This window comes from Cryptomeria japonica, chromosome 2, assembly GCF_030272615.1.
Source record: "Cryptomeria japonica chromosome 2, Sugi_1.0, whole genome shotgun sequence".
Lineage (NCBI taxonomy): Eukaryota > Viridiplantae > Streptophyta > Pinopsida > Cupressales > Cupressaceae > Cryptomeria > Cryptomeria japonica.
In genome coordinates, this window is record NC_081406.1 from 492534854 (window position 1) to 492551643 (window position 16790).

At 33.7% G+C, this 16790-nt stretch overlaps 1 protein-coding gene across 2 annotated transcripts; it reads right to left on the reverse strand.

The window, feature by feature from the left end:
* Positions 1-292: 292 nt before the first annotated feature.
* LOC131873649 (peroxidase 41-like) lies at positions 293-3648 on the reverse strand. Of its 2 annotated transcripts, XM_059216683.1 has the most exons (5): positions 2883-3648; positions 1720-1914; positions 1292-1457; positions 831-885; positions 293-680 (listed from the first exon to the last, which is right to left on the reverse strand). In XM_059216683.1, the coding sequence occupies exons 1-5, from the start codon at positions 3276-3278 to the stop codon at positions 476-478; spliced, it is 1017 nt and encodes a 338-aa protein (XP_059072666.1). In that variant the 5' UTR covers positions 3279-3648; the 3' UTR covers positions 293-475. The 2 variants fall into 2 exon arrangements, with proteins under 2 accessions (XP_059072666.1, XP_059072665.1); XM_059216682.1 differs by having other exon boundaries at positions 293-885; positions 2883-3645.
* Positions 3649-16790: the final 13142 nt, after the last annotated feature.

Sequence of the window (16790 nt, forward strand, 5' to 3'; positions counted from 1 at the left end):
TGCTGAATAAAATAATTTGACAGTTTAAAAAAAATTATACATTAGAAAACTGCTCTCATTCATTTATCTGTTACCAACTAATAAAACCTCACTGCCCAAGAAAAAACTAATAATATTGATTAAATTATTAAAAAAAAACCATTTTTAAATAAAAATTGATTTTTCTTCAATATTCAAAAAGAACAGTTATACTTTAAACTCTAAAATTTTATAATATTTAAAACAAAGAAAAAACTAATAATATTGATTATTTTATTAAAAAAAAACCATTTTTAAATAAAAATTGATTTTTCTTCAATATTCAAAAAGAACAGTTATACTTTAAACTCTAAAATTTTATAATATTTAAAACAAAAATATCTGCAAGTAAAATAAATTACCCAGTATAGCCACACATTTAACCACTCAAGTTTGATCTCCCCATAACATGAGATAGTGAATAGAGAGCATAGAGGGAAGAAGAGGTGAAGATGGTTCAATTGAATGCATCACATCTTCTCCTGATTTCTCCTTCACTGCCGGTCTTGACACCCACTGCCCCCAACTTATTCATGGCAGCAGCAAAGGCATTGAAGAAAGCTGTCTGGTTAGAGGCATAAAGTTGCACTAGACCCCTGGATTGAGGGTCACTGTAAAGGATTTGATCTGATGCAAGCAAGCCAAGGCCCTGTGGCAGATTTCTGTAGAAGCCATTATCAAATTTCCTTGGTGAGTTTACATCATTGAAGGCCACAATGCTGTGATCCAACTTCTTTCTAGGGCAGGCCTTTCTCAACCCCATTGCATACTCAAAATTCATGGTGGGATCAACATGGATTGTCCTATTGTACCTGTATATCCTGTGCATGAACTCCTTGCAGTGGGAAAATCCTATTGTGTGGCCCCCTGTTGAACAATATTATGGTTCAAAACTTTTAAGCTTCTACAATTCATTTGTTTTGAAACTTTCTTTATACATTGGAATTGAGTGAACTGCTAGAAACATGAAAAGGAAATTGAAAAACTGATAGTACATGATATAATATGAACTGGGCCATGAAGCTTGACCCTATATTTGGAAACGGAAACTGTTATTCAGTCTGTAGGATGCACTAATACATAAATTATAGTTTTATGAAGATAACTTATACATTGATGCATTCTAGAATTAAATAACCATTTTCCTTCAAACTGAATAGCGAAGAAAAACTTAAATGTCGATTTTTTGCAACTAGATGGATAACCTATTACAAATTTATAACTGTTTCTCTCAGAACACAAATGTGTGGGATAGTTTAGGTGTCTGAATTACCAGAGAGAGTGATCATGTCAGCTTGAGTTAGGCCTTTTGATTGAAAGAGTGCAGTGAGAACATCCACATTCATGGTAGGGAGAGGGAGGTTTCCTGCAACTCTAGAGGCCTGTGAGATCCACCCATCTTTCCTCCCCTTCTTCACAGGGTAATAAGGCCCTCCTACCTGAAAATCATGCATTTGTAAGAACATAGACAAATTAACAAGTGAATAGAGCAATTAGCAGAAAAGTAAAGTAATTCTAATGTGCTCTGAAGAGGGCTTTAAAGTAAAAGTAAGAGAATTGGATTCAATGATATTCAGATAAGTTAATATGCTGGAGGGTTTCTGGATTAAATCATGTTTATCTTTTTGAATCAATCATTATAACTGTTAATATCTTTGATTCAAATAAGTTTTCCACATGCATAAATAATGTTAATCATACCAGGGATATTAGGTCTCTAGTTGCAATGGACATAATATCTGCACAGGAAACAATGCCCGGACACCGAGCTTCAACAGCAGTCTTTGCACGGACTACAGCATCGAACCCATCGCCTGGCAATGACAGATTTATATCTGCATCCTTTTCGGCTTTGTTCTTGGGAGTGGATCTAATAAGTACAGAAGCATCACATCCCTGTAATAAACAAATTCCTCATTACACAACTAGAAGCAAAAGATGGGACACATTTCCTTTAATCCATTAGACACAATACTTACAATTGTCTGTAGATTCAGCAATAAAAATGACTTTTTTGATTAATTAAAATATATAATAGTTTTAATACACTTCATAAAATATAGTAAAAACATCTGGATAAAAACAGTATAAATTTTAAAAAAATAGTAACAAATGATAGAATATATTATATAAATAAAATTACAAAATATAATTTAAAAATATTAATAAAAATTAAAAAAACAATTTGATGAAAAGTTTTTTATTCTAATAAATATAGATCTAACATGATTTACTTACTATTTTAATATTAAACATTTTAACCCTTCAAATCTAATCTACTCAACTCATATATATTAATGATAGTGTTCACAACCTAAAAATTATAAGAAATTCTCCCTGTTTTTAGAACAGCCTGTTACAATGGCTTAGAAATTCTCACTAAAGTTGGTGAGAAAACTTTGATCTACTTGGATTCCTTCTAATTATAGGCAGTCCAGTTACTCAAATGTTTCAGTACAACATTAATATTGATTGAGCTCCTCTCCTTACTATTGATGAGAAAATTTTAATCACCTTGAATTCCCTCTAATTAAAGACAGTTGAGAAAGTTTCAGTAAACAGCTAGTATCTATTGAGTTCCTCTCCTATTGAGTTCCTCTTTTTAAAATTGATGAGAGAACTTTGATCTCCTTGAAGTCCCTCTTAACCTCTTACTAAAATTAGATGAATTATTAAAAGGTTTCAGTAATGGTTGAGTCCCTCTCTAAATTTAAATGAGAAAACTTTGATCTTCCTTAACTCTTATAGACAATCATATTCAGTAAACCGGTAGTACTGATTGAGTTCCTCTAAGGCATCTAATATCTTTTTATTAATACAATATTTAAACAGAGAGAAAAAGCAAAAATGGAAGTTACTCTGACCTCAACGAAACAATCATGAAAGAAAATGCGAAGGGTGCCTGCAGCAGTGGTAGGATTGACAGATTGTTTTCTAATCATTTCAGCCCGAATGATGTTCTCTACTTGAGGACAGTTCTGTTTGTAATAATCCACAGACAGCTGAGCTCGAACCAGAGGCAGAGAAATCAACAATAACAAAATCAAATGCAGAATGCCCACAATTCTTCCCATCATCATTCCCTTTCTTCCTCCTTTTAGGCAGCTTTTGAGCAGAAGAAAAAAGACTGGTTGTGAAAACTGAAAACCATTAGAGCAAGAAAGCATAGCAGAGGAGCAGGAGCAGGGGAAGGGGAAAAGGCTAAATTTATAGTGTAAGTTAGTGGGTTGGAGTGGGGGTAAAGCAGCAATCCTGAGCATGTGTTTGTCAAAACTGGATCCGCGGCCCGTGAGTGGATGGATGAGCCCGTGAGCATTCCATATACCGAAAAGTTCTAAACAAGTGAGCTATGACAATTTACTGGTGGCCCACAAATTTATGGAGATGATGGGCAGGAAGAGCTTCTTTTGACAGATGTTTTTGCAGAAATAGCATTTTAGCACTCCAAACAGGAACAGCACTGTGGTCACCCCCAATCTTGGGTGCTGTTGTCAGAGAAGGGGTTACTCTGCATGTTCTTGCACTCACTTTTAGTACTTTTGTTTGCTAAGTACGATTGCGTTTGCGTTTGATTGTTTGGTTCGTTGAATAGTTCATGTTTAGGCAAGAATGTTGAAGTTTTCTTTTACTGATGTTCTGTATTTTTTGATCAATTTGTGTGAAATTGTGTTATCTGGTTTTCTAATGTTTGTTAGTGTTGTTATTTTAATAATTATTTTAATAATTATTTTAATAATTATTTAGATGGAGGATTAATCAGCCTTTTCAGATATGAGTTTATGACTGAGGGGTATCTATTCCATCAAATTTGTCCTCTGTCTTAGTCTCCCTTATGATGTCAGAGTCTTGCACTTAGCAAGACTTGATCCCCCGTTAGCTCATTAAGAACCTTTCAACTTCACCAGCAAACAAAAGACTCATTGAGTAATCTTTAAAATATAGGTTTATCTTAATTTTTCTGTTGGTTATTTCAATCTTTAAAACATATCTTTATTCTTAGTATTACAGGGTAGTTGTTTTATGTTTTAAAACACAATTTTATTCTGATATTTGTGAATTGTAGGAATTTGGATGGTTATTTTTTTTCAATTTTTCAAAAATAGAATTACATATAATTTGTCTAGTTCAAGTATTTATCATTTGAGAGCACTCGCTCAAATTTAATTCTTGGAGCCTATGTCAAAATGGGAGGTTTTGAATAGGGTATGGATGTTTGTCAAAGCATAATGGGTAGATGAATTTCGTTGAATGTTTCACCATAGTGTTGATCAACATGAATGCAAAATGTAAAATCATGTAGAATGCACAGAAGAGTATTGATTGCCAATTTTTGAAAACTATATAGAGGAGCATTTTTAAACCTCCCTTTCATAATTACTAGCAAGAAATTCATTTTCTTCAATTTCTATCATTGTACTAGCATGTATAAACTAAATTAGGGAGTGGGATTGTGTTTAATTTTTATTTGAATCCATATTGTCAAATTCTATATAGAGATTTTTTTTTTTGGTCTATTTCTAGGGGTTCCCTAGTGTGGTAATAATTGTTTTGTAATACTAGATGGAAGTAGAAGGTGTGCTTCATCTAGAGTGCAAGAGGACTTTCCGCAACATGGGTTTGATTTAAATTTAATGGTAAAATTTTGAGGGTTTTAAGCTTTATTATCATTTTATATAGGCATTCTTCTCATTTTAGGTTAGGGGTTTTATCAAGGGATGTAGAAAGCATGAATATAAATTTTCTTAGTTATCCCTATGAAATAATTTGAACTAACTATATGTAGTTTCATGAAAACAAGAGATTTATAACAAGGTATGTACATCCATCGAAGGATAATAAAAATATTTTTAAACAATGTTTCTCTGATGGCTTTCTCACATATCCCTTACCTTCATGAAGAAAAAATGGTACTGACTTCCATTGTTGATTCATTCACAATTAATGTTAACTTATTGAATGCATGATTTCCTTCTTTGGCTTAAATGAATCTTCATTTTCCATCAATACTTATGGATTGTTTAACCAACTACCTAATGTTTGTCCATTTTCTTAGCACTTATCCCCACATGTTAGGAATACGTGTCTACAATTTTCAAACTCATAATGAGATACATTCTTCTATTTTACCTCATGTTACCCTCTTAGATGCTACACTCCCATCTTCTTTGATTTCCAGTTCCAACTTAAATTTGATGTTACTAAACCCTTATACCATCTTTCAAGAGCATGCTCTTGAATTTGTACAAGCATATCTATCACCACATAAGAATGCAGAGCATTCTGGTGATTCAATTGTGACACATTACACTGTCAAATTGTGATTAAGAGAACAAATTCTTATAAATTTATTTGTAGAAGTAATTAAGACTCAAAATCTTGGAAATAAGCTCCTAACACATTACAAAGCTTAAATCCTAAATTGGGCAATCAAAGGATGAAATGCGGAGCAATTTACCAGCTTATCTACTTAGCCATCTAGTTAGATACTCTACCATGGACACATATGTTGAACCTTTGGAATATCTTCCTTGTTGATCTCATGACATTAACTGTATAGAGGCAAAACTGCTCCTAAATATGCCTCACCAACAATATCAATTCAATGATACCTATTATATTCATCTTCTTAATGTCAACACATATTGTCAGACATCAAGTTGACATCAATGACAACACATATTGCCAACATAAATATCAATACATTGGCTACTATTGAAAGAAGTCATAGTTAAATTGAGAGTCTTAGGCATGCTTGTGAGTGCTTGAATTTAGTTTTCAATACATGCTCATGTTGGGATTAATGTATGCACCTTGAAGCTATGACAAAATTTAATGGTGAAATTTGGATACCTACATCAATTTCCTTTTAGGTTATGGGTCCATTTCGATTGAATCGATTAATGTAGTTACATATCAATCAATGCCACAATATTAATCCTTCATAGATCCCCACCTTAGGACATCTCCACGTATCCAACCTTATCTCATTTGTTTCTATAAATTGTGTCACATTGACATTTATTGCATCCCCAAATTTTGTTAACTCATGCCATTTTATTAGTATTGTGAGCTAATTTGGTTCATGTTTCACATTATTTATTTCTATGTAGTGGTAATTAAAGGTATTCAATGTGCACTCATTAATCACCCAATAGTCATTTACATATTCTAAGCATTTAAGAATAGAACCATTATAGGAATCTTTTGATTTAGGGCACTAAAAGGAACTTAATCATGTATCATCATTCTAGAACAATTGCACGACTAAAGAGTGCCACTTGTTCTCATTTCCACAACTGTAAAAACAATTCAATCATGAGGTCAACCTAGGAGAACATGATCTAGTTGATCCAATGGTCTCCTCAAGTTATATTTAAATGTCACTAGTCTCCAATGGTTGACACATAGAAATGAATTTAGTAAATAAAATAATTTTTAAAAAGTGTGTAATTGCCCAAATTAGATCCATGGATAATAGGACAAATATGTGCAACACATAGAAATAATCTAGAGCTACGAGATCAACCGACAACATCATCGACAAACTATTTTGGTTTCAAAGTAAATTATAGACAAATAATGTTTTTTTTTTTTCCAATCTTAAAACAAATAAATTTTAGACTTACAATATCAAATTCATTTTTCATCATTATTTTTAAAACTAAATGCACTAATCTTCTTCAATATAATTTTATAAAATAACATTTAATTATTCAATTTATTATTTTTGTAAAGTAAAAGAAGCCTATTAAACTTGTACTATTCACCCTTAAACATGTGTAAATACAAATAGGTACTTTGGAGCAATTTCACATATTACATAAGACGGTGTAAAAGATAAATATAAGTAATTTAATACATGATTGAAAATACAAAATATCTAATATCATTTTTTTCATGATAACGTTCAACTTGCTAGATTGACCCTATCCACATTGATCTCATCTAAACTCTTAACTATGAAAAATATACTACATTTTCGACTCATTATTTATTTAATCTAAACTAATAAATTCTACACTCAATTATATACATTCAATTTAATTAAACTAGATTATAATTGGTAAAAATATAAAAATAATTTGTATAACTGAAATAATTCTTGAAGAGAGTATTTTCAATGGAGATTGATCATTTTATTAAAAGAGTTTAGTGGCCACCACTATAAAATTAAATCTAATGAATTTGGTGTTTCAACTAGTGGAGAGGACTAAGCCTTAAATAAATTTGAAGGCTAAATATTAATAGTAAGGTATCTAAAATATCTGAAATTGGTATTCTTGGGCGAATAATCTTTGTATGTAATGAATATATGCACCTATAAAAGATCAAGGAGGCATGGAGCAATCCATTTATAATTTAGTTTACCTTTTCCTATGAATATTCTCCACTATAATCTTGTTCCTCAAATATATATATTTCAATGATGTCCACCTAGTTTATTTGCATTTTGATAATCCACTTTACAATCTGGAAAGAATGTTGGGTATCTCACTTATTCTCCTTTTGCATAAAGAATGGTGCACACTCCATCCCACTTTCCTTTCTAAATATTTGTTTTAATCAGTCAGTACAAAGTTGAAAACCAACATAAATATTATATTAACCATAAGAAGATAGCCAAAAATAATTATTTATTTGAGTTACTCTTTAAATTAGATAAGGTTAAGGAAATTCCTATTTTGGGTGTTATGGTAGTCTTGAATCAACTTGTATGCAATTGTAATTTGATATTAATGGCTAGTTTTTTTAAATGAAGAATTATTTTTTTAAGTTTAAATAGTTTTAAGCAATTATTTAAAATTAAAGAGATAATGGTATAATATTAAACAAAGGTTAGTGGTAGAAACATAAACTTTCAAATTTTATATGGGATAATATCTAAAACAAAATGAAAACTAAATAAAAGGTCAAATTAAAAAAATTAAACAGTAAAAATAATATTAGGAGGAAGATCCTTATTATTAGTTTTTTTCTAGACATTACTAGAAACACAATTATCATCATTTGACTCCTAGCTAATGAGAGTGTCCTCCTCCTTAGGAATGCATATGAAGGTTTTGAGAATGAATTATATAGATGTTTTAAATACATTCATTTAATAGATGGTGAGAGATATTAAATAATGTACTATTTATATATTAAAAAATTGCTTTGTAAATTGCAACATAGGTCTATTTCTTTTATATTATATAGAAAACAAGATTAAAAAATGGAGTCATAACATGCAATCTTTATATAAAAATATAGAGAATCATTATGATTATCAACAAAAACTTTATCACTAATTATTAAATGTCGTAGAATTCATACAAGCAATCTCAAAAGATTTAGCCATTTCAATTAGATGTTGTTAAGCCCATACATATTGTCAAAAAAAACTAAAATGTCTAGACTAAAAGAGAAACATTTGTGTTGATGCTCATATTCATCAAAAGCACGTCACATAATGGTGTTTGTAAACTACCAATGATCTGGATATTAATTTTTATCCCACTTCAAAACCAAACCATCCCAAGAATTCAAGTCATCAAATACAACATGCTCCCCATTGGTATCAATGGTGTAATTAGCAAGGTGGTCAGCCATATAACTGCCTTCATGATAATAATGGGTACATGGATAAGAAGGAAAAAAAATTAGAAGAGTCCAACCTTCACACATTATATTATTGATCATCCAAAACTGTGTTTTCTACTACCTAATAGAGTTTATTATGATTGTAGAATCATCCTCAATAATGAAGTGTGAGATTTTGTAGTACAAAGGTAAAGATAAAACTAGAATTAATGATTGCGATTCTACCTCATTATTAGCTCCCAAGTGAAGATTTTTCAAATCTGTCCTAATTAGCTTACATTTTGAATTCTACATTAGACAACCTACACCAAAAAGCCCTGAATTTCCTTTGCAAGCCCCGTTGAAGTTCAATTTGAAGAAGCCAATTAAAGGGGGAACTACTTGACCAAGTATTTATATTCAATCTATATATTATCCCCCATATCCAAATGAATGGATAAAATTTAAATAATTATAGTTGATATTTAATTACCTAGTGTATTGGAAGTGGACCTCAGTTTGAAGGGAGAGGAGGCACATAGGGATCTAAGTTGCAAAGAAAAGGAAACTATGACTCTAAAAGATAAGGATAGTAAATATAAGAGAATTGACCACATATGGAATTTTAGGAATCTTTGTTGGCAATATTACATTATAAGGATATTGAGAAGGTTGTTGATGATTATGGACATAACTGATTAAAGATGTTTTACTATCTTGATATTATTATTTTGTCATTGATGTCAAGAAATTGATTTTCTAATTCAGTATGATGTTGCCATATCTTGAGAAATATGATATGAAGATTATAAAGGAGTCGGTAAAGACACAGGAAAGAATATGATGAATAAGGGGATAAGTTATTCAATGGGCAACTCTACCGAGTTAGACAATGATGAGATCTTGATGTTTTAGATTGTTTTAACATCATACATATGTTGTAAAATGTAAAGGTTAATACTATACTATGTTATCAAGCAAGGAACCTAGTCGGTAAACCCTAAGGTTATTGCAGTCGGTTAATGAAGACAGAATGTCTACCAAGTGAAGTTTAGTATTCACCGAGTTGTAACCGAGCTATAACAGAATGCATTAAATGTTTACATGTGAAATTTAATGAAAGAAGCTGATGAGCTGGAGCGGATCAATGATTGGCAAGCCGTGGAAGAAGTTTGTTAAACGAATCTAAGGCAATGGAAAGTCGGCAAGAAGATCTACAACTCAGATTGAACCGCATTACCCTAACACAAGTTCCAAGGCGGGGTAAAATGTTTTCAGATCGAAAGATACAATGAACCTGGACAAGATTGAAGATCTGATGGCTATGATTGATCATGGGAAATGTGATCAAAGAGATTAAGTGGTTAGAAGATTGTTTATAAATAGGAAACTGTTGATAAACAATGTATGCGGGCAAGTGTATGCACATGGATGCTACATAGTGATTACCGAGCACATAAGCTTGAAGACCTGTTAGAATAACAGAGTATTGATGCCCAGTAGATAGACAAGATTAGTTCTATGTCTAGATTATATTGAACAAATAGGAATCTGGTTTAGCATTTTAGATGTGAAGTTGCAGATAGATTGTATTACTGTTATTTTATGAAAGTGACAGGAAATCTCTTAACGGAGTGGACTTAACAGTCTTATATGTAACTCCTCTAACAAGGTGACATTCTGATTGAGTGTTTGAAATCCTTTGACAAGGTCACTTCTAACAAAGTGAAGATCCTAACAGATCTGAGGGAAATCCCTTAACCGGGTCACATCTAGCAATGTGTTTGTAATCTTTAACAGGATTTGCTTTTAACCGAGCATACTCTAGAAGAGTATATTTCTTAGTGGGTCCGAAATCCCACAGTGGTTTTTCCCTATTTGGGTTTCCACGTTAAATCTGGTGTTATGAGGTTTATATTGTTCATATGCTTTTGAGTTTGCATGTTTGACAGTTTTTGGTTATATGACTGATATATATGTTACCGAGGTTGAATCTGATGTTTTTATGGATGATTAAGTTTGTATGATTCACCCCCCCCCCCCCCTTTCATCTTGTTGGCTATTGGATCTGTACTAATATTAAGTATCAGAACTATCAATTGGTATCAGAGCTTTGGACTCCGAAAGGAAAGTTTAAAGGCACTTGAGTTAAAGATCCAAAGATGTATAAGAGGGATGCACCCAAGCTGAATAAGTCAAGTTTCTCTACATGGCAGAAAAGGATGAAGCTACATCTATCAGGAGTTGGAGAATATGCTATATACTATCTAGAGAATGATTTTGTTGCACCGAGCACCTATCCATTGACTATGGAAGAGATAAAAGCGAAGCAAGAACATATTCAAGCAATGATTGAAATAACATCTGCATTGACCGATTCTGAGTTTAATGATCTAGAAGGCTACAATGATGCAAAGGCAATGTGGACTAAGCTCATATCTGTATATGGAGGAGATGAACATGTTCAAAGAGCAAAAGTTGATAGTTTAAGAGGACAACTTGAATCTATGAGGATGAATGAAGGTGAGAACATAACCCAGTACAGTACAAGACTAAAGGAGATTGTAAATCAAATCAAAGGACCAGGAGGAACTATTGAAGAAAAGGATGTGACAAGTAAGTTGTTAAGAACCCTTTTACCTGCCTATGCAATCTGAGTCTTTGCAATCAATGAATTGAGGTCTGTACCTAATATGCCAATTTCCTTGGATGCTACTATTGGTAAGCTACATGCATTTGAGTTAAGTAATTTTGATAACAGTGGGTCATCGGTAAATAAAGTTGAATCTGCATTTAGTTCTTTTTGTCTGAATGAATCTAATGATTACAATGAAAAAAAGTATAAGTACTCTAAAGGAGATCATAGTGGAGCAAGTGAAAGATTTCGGAAGAACATGGAGGAGGTACACAAACTGTATGAAGAAATCAAAAAGCAAGAAGAGTTTGAAGCACTATTGGCCAAAAGGTTACCAAGAGGCAAAGGTAAGTATAAAGGAAAACTACCTTTGAAATGTTTCAATTGTGATAAGATTGGACATATGGCTTCTAACTATCCTGACAAAGATTTTACTGAAAAGAGAGATTACCGAGATAACAGATAGAAAGATAATCATTACAGAGGACACTAAGACTTCAGAAGAAGAGATAGAAAGACATGCTTAATTGCTAATGAGGAATCTGAAGATGATAAATCAGATGAGATTGACACAGAAGAAGTTGTTTATGTGGCTATCAAGGATGGATCAGATGAAGAAAGGTATGAAGAAAAAGCCCTAATATCTCACATAAACACTAATGATTCTTGGATTATAGACAGTGGATGCTCACATCATATGATAGGAGATAAACACAAGTTTGTTATGTTAGAAGATTATGATGGAGGCTATGTTAGATTTGGTAAGGATGCACCATGTCCGGTAAGAGGTAAATGATCCATAACACTTCTTGATAAAGAAAGATGCAATGATGTTTATTGGGTTGAAGGTTTGAAATATAATTTGTTGAGTGTAGCACAGCTAAACAACACAGGTTACTGAATAGAATTTCAGAAAGGAATTGTCAAAGTTCATGACAAGAATGGAAAGTTAGCTGCTACCGGGACACAAACAAAAGGTAATACATTTCACCTTGACTCAACTCACAATAAGTGTTTGCATGCAAAGATTGATAATACCTGGTTATGGCATAAAAGGTTTTGTCATGTTAATTTTGATAATCTGATCAAGATAAGTAAGAAGCACAGAGTAAGAGGTCTACTGAGTCTTGAAAAACCTGAGAATGCTATGTGTCGAGGATGCCAGATGGGTAAAATGACAAGATCAAGCTTTACAAGTAAGTCCTACACTTCTAAGGGAATTTTAGATCTTGTGCACACTGATCTTTGTGGTCCTATGAAAGTTCAAAGTTATTACGGTGATAAGTATTTCATATTATTTGTGGATGACTATTCAAGGATGATGTCAGTAATGTCTTTAAAAGAAAAATTAGAAGCTTTTCAAATGTTTAAGTGGTACAAGGCTAGAGTTGAAAATGAAACAGGAAGACAACTAAAATGTCTTAGATCAGATAGAGGAGGAGAGTTCACATCTGATGAGTTCAACCTATTTTGCAATGATCATGGCATTAAAAGACAAGTCTCTACATCGAGAACTCCACAACAGAATGGAATAGCTGAAAGAAGAAATAGATCTATTGTGGATTGTGCTAGAACACTGATGATTGAGAAGAAGGTTCCACAAACAATTTGGAGAGAAGCAATAAGCACAGCCGTTTACACCTTGAACCAAGTTCAATTGAAGAAAGGTACTTTGAAGACACCTTATGAAATCTGGTATGGCAAGAAACCTAATGTAAGTTATTTTAAGATCTTTGGAAGTAAATGCTATGTTCATAAAGATGATAGAAATGGCAAGTTTGATCAGAAAAGTGAAGAAGGAACATTTCTGTAAAGTGGAAAAATCGAACCCTAGTCGTTCTCCCCTCCCCAACTCCAAGGAGAGAGAAGGGAGAGTCACTAGGGTTGATGGTTTTCACTTAGAAGGGACTTTACATTCAAAAGAGGGGTTGAAACCCACAAGATCCAATCCCACGCAATGCAAGATTGGATTCTATATGAGTTTCAAGGGTTGTGATAGCAAGGATACCCTCTTTTGTAAAGAATGTAGATAGAAAGATTGAACTAGGAATGCATATAAAGTGAGAAAGATTCGCTTATAAACTGAGTTAGGGATATGATATGAAGCTGCGGACCTGGAATTAGCAGTAAAATGTCGAGACGGCGCTGTCCTGCAAATTTGAGCAAAAGTTGACGGGACGATGGCGCCCGGCGTGCACACGGTCCTCCGAAAAATCCGCGAAACGAAGGGGGATCTATTCGTCTCTGCACAAGGATTCCAGATCTTCAATTTCAGCCGCGTACCTGCAATCTACACACAGAAAAGCGAAGACGATTGGGGGGTTAGGGATTAGGGGTTTGCCCTTAGGTCAAACCCCGGTTTTGGAATTAACCAAGAAATGAGAAATGCTGTAAATGTAATGTAAAACAAGTACTAATACCTTGTTGTAAGGATGTTTGTATCCTTATATGCGAAGGTATAGATGTTGTTGTATGTTGTATGTTGTATGTTGTATGTTGTAATGTGTTGTAAGTGATCTCCTCTTCAATGGTTGAATCCTTGTCTTGAATGCAACACTTAGCCTTGAATGGAGACTTAGAATGATCAATTGCTTGAAGGAATGCTTGAATGCTTGAATGCTTGAATGTTTGAATATCGTTTCCACCTTTTTCCCATCCTCCCCTAAAATGAGAGAGGAAAAGTAGTTTATATACTTGCCAATTAGGGTTAAAAGACTGATTTTCCCGACCTTAGGCCGACCAGGAAATATTATTTTCCAATTGCAAACATAAGGACCCGAAGCCCCATAGGAGACCGGGCCCAAAATAGGGCCAGGGCGCTGGGTGCCATGGTCCTGGGGGACCAAGGCGCTGGGCGCCCTGGTCCTGAAGGACCAGGGCACTGGGCGCTCTGGTCCCACCTCCCAGGACAGCAGGGTGTAAGGAGGATCAGGCAAGGTGCTGGAAAAATGCAGTTTTTGGTGTCATGAGCAAGTTTCGGGGTCTCCATTCAGGTTTAGTGTTGCGTCGCCATCGTGAAGACCCAAATGCAGTCGAAATTGCAAGTGTCGCAATTTTAGAAAGCTACAATTTCTAGGATATTCTTCTAGAAGCAAAGCATTTAAATGTCTGATCAAATCATCTAACAAAATAGTAGAAAGTGCAAATGTGAAAATTGATGAATTTGCAGAAAGAACTGATGAAGGGAATTCCAAAGAACCGGAAGACTATGATGAATTTGTCTATGTGCAACCGAGAAGTCCTACCGAGATAACTGTTGAAGAAAATGTAGAAAATATCCAGTTACCGAGTGATGAAGAAGATCATACAGAACCTACCGAGCCTGTATTAGCCAAGTATGTCAGAAGACACCATGCACCAAGTCAGATTATAGGAGATAAGGATGATCCAGTGATGACAAGGAACAAACTGAGACAGAACACATGTTTGATATTTGAATTTGAACCGAGAATTGTGAAAGAGGCATTTAACAATGAAGATTGGATAAATGCTATAACTGAAGAGATTGATCAAATCAAGAAAAATGACATATGGAAACTGGTCCCAAGACCGAAGGACAAAAATGTAATCGGTATAAAGTGGATCTTCAGAAACGAGCTAAATGAAAAAGGTGAGGTCATTCGGAACAAAGCAAGATTAGTTTGCAAAGGTTATGCCCAAGAAGACGGAATTGATTATGGTGAGACTTTTGCACCTGTTGCTAGACTTGAAGGAGTTAGAACATTGTTGGCATATGCTGCTTTCAAAAACTTCAAGGTATATCAAATGGATGTCAAATCTACATTTCTGAATGGAATATTAGAAGAAGAAGTTTTCATTGAACAACCTGAAGGATTTGTTGAAGACAATGATAAAGATCAGGTATGTAAATTGAACAAAGCTTTATATGGTCTAAAACAAGCACCGGGAGCATGGTATGAGAGATTGCACTCTTATTTGATTAAGATTGGTTTTATAAGGACAAGTGAGAACAACAACATGTACATGAAGAATGATGAAAATGGAATACTAATCTCAGCCATATTTGTTGATGATATTATATTTTGTGGAAATGACTCTTTATGCAAGAACTTTGGAAATGAAATGAGCAAAGAATTTGAGATGTCATTAATCGGTGAGATAAAGTATTTTATAGGCTTACAGATACTGCAAATGAAAAATAAGATTTTCATTACTCAATCCAAGTACATAAAGGAAATCTTGAAGAAATTTGGAATGGAGGATTCAAAACCAGTAAGTACTCCTATGACTACCAACTGTAAACTATCAAAGAATGATGAATCTGCATCTGTTGATGAGACACTTTACCGATCTATGATTGGAAAGTTGCAATATGTTGTTCATAGTAGGCCAGATATAGCACATGCAGTAGGTATTGTTGCAAGATTCTCTGCAGATCCTAAGGAAATCCACATGACTGCAGTCAAAAGAATTTTCAGATACTTGAAAGGCACTAAAGATTATGGCTTAGTATACCAGAAAGGAAATGATTTTGAGTTAAAAGTTTATACTAATGCTGATTGGGCAGGCAACATTAATGACAGAAAAAGCACAAGTGGAGGAGCTTTCTTCTTAGGAGAAAGACTAGTGAGTTGGCTTAGCAAGAAACAAGGATGTGTTTCTCAGTTAACAGCCGAAGCTGAATATGTTGCAGCAACACTGAATTGTACCAACATTGCATGGATCAAACAACTGTTGGAAGGTATAAATGAGAAAGTTACCAAGCCAGTAACTATATTCTGTGACAATACTAGTGCCATTAATATTTCAAAAAACCCTGTTATGCACTCTAAGACAAAGCACATCTCTATCAAATATCATTATCTTAGAGAAGAAGCTCAAGAGAAGAAAGTGGTGTTGGAATATGTTAACACAAATGAGCAGATAGCTGATATCTTCACCAATACACTACCAAAGGACACTTTTGAATATCTCAGAAGTAAGTTAGGGGTCCTACCCCTATCTTTTACTCACTGACCGAGTTCGGTGAAAGCATCACTTCGATGATTCTATTGAATATCTTTTGGGAAGCTGATGCTGGATTGATACACTTTAGATTGTTTTTTTTGAAAGTGTACTGGAATTAATACTGGGATAATATAGAGAATGATACAGGGAACAGGAATTGAAGACAAATGCTCTGACCGAGACTCAGTTGATACACAACAGCAGGCAATAACTTCTTACAGAAAGAAATTATGTTTTAGTTCTTTTTCTTTTAGGCATTGTTGTCAAAGGGGGAGAAGACCTACCTAAGGGGGAGAAGACCTAAGGAGGAGAAGACCTACAAAAGGGGAGAAGACCTAAGAAGACTGAGAAAAAAAAAAACAGAAGAGAAGTCTAATGAATGGGGGAGAGCATTTCAGCATTTCAGAATCACAACAATTTGAATTTTTTAAAGATCAAATCAATTGGTTTTGCCATCAATGCCAAAGGGGGAGATTGTTGGCAATATTACATTATAAGGATATTGAGAAGGTTGTTGATGATTATGGACATAACTGATTAAAGATGTTTTACTATCTTGATATTATTATTTTGTCATTGATGTCAAGAAATTGATTTTCTAATTCAGTAT

What these genes read in the sequence shown, in the direction of transcription:
- LOC131873649 (XM_059216682.1), bottom strand. Translation starts at nt 3,278, where the DNA reads ATGCTCAGGATTGCTGCTTTACCCCCACTCCAACCCACTAACTTACAC. An exon ending in TTCATGATTGTTTCGTTGAG is followed by an intron (nt 1,915 to 2,882) that starts GTCAGAGTAACT and finishes TGTTTATTACAG; the next exon opens with GGATGTGATGCTTCTGTACT. An exon ending in TGACATGATCACTCTCTCTG is followed by an intron (nt 886 to 1,291) that starts GTAATTCAGACA and finishes ATTGTTCAACAG; the next exon opens with GGGGCCACACAATAGGATTT.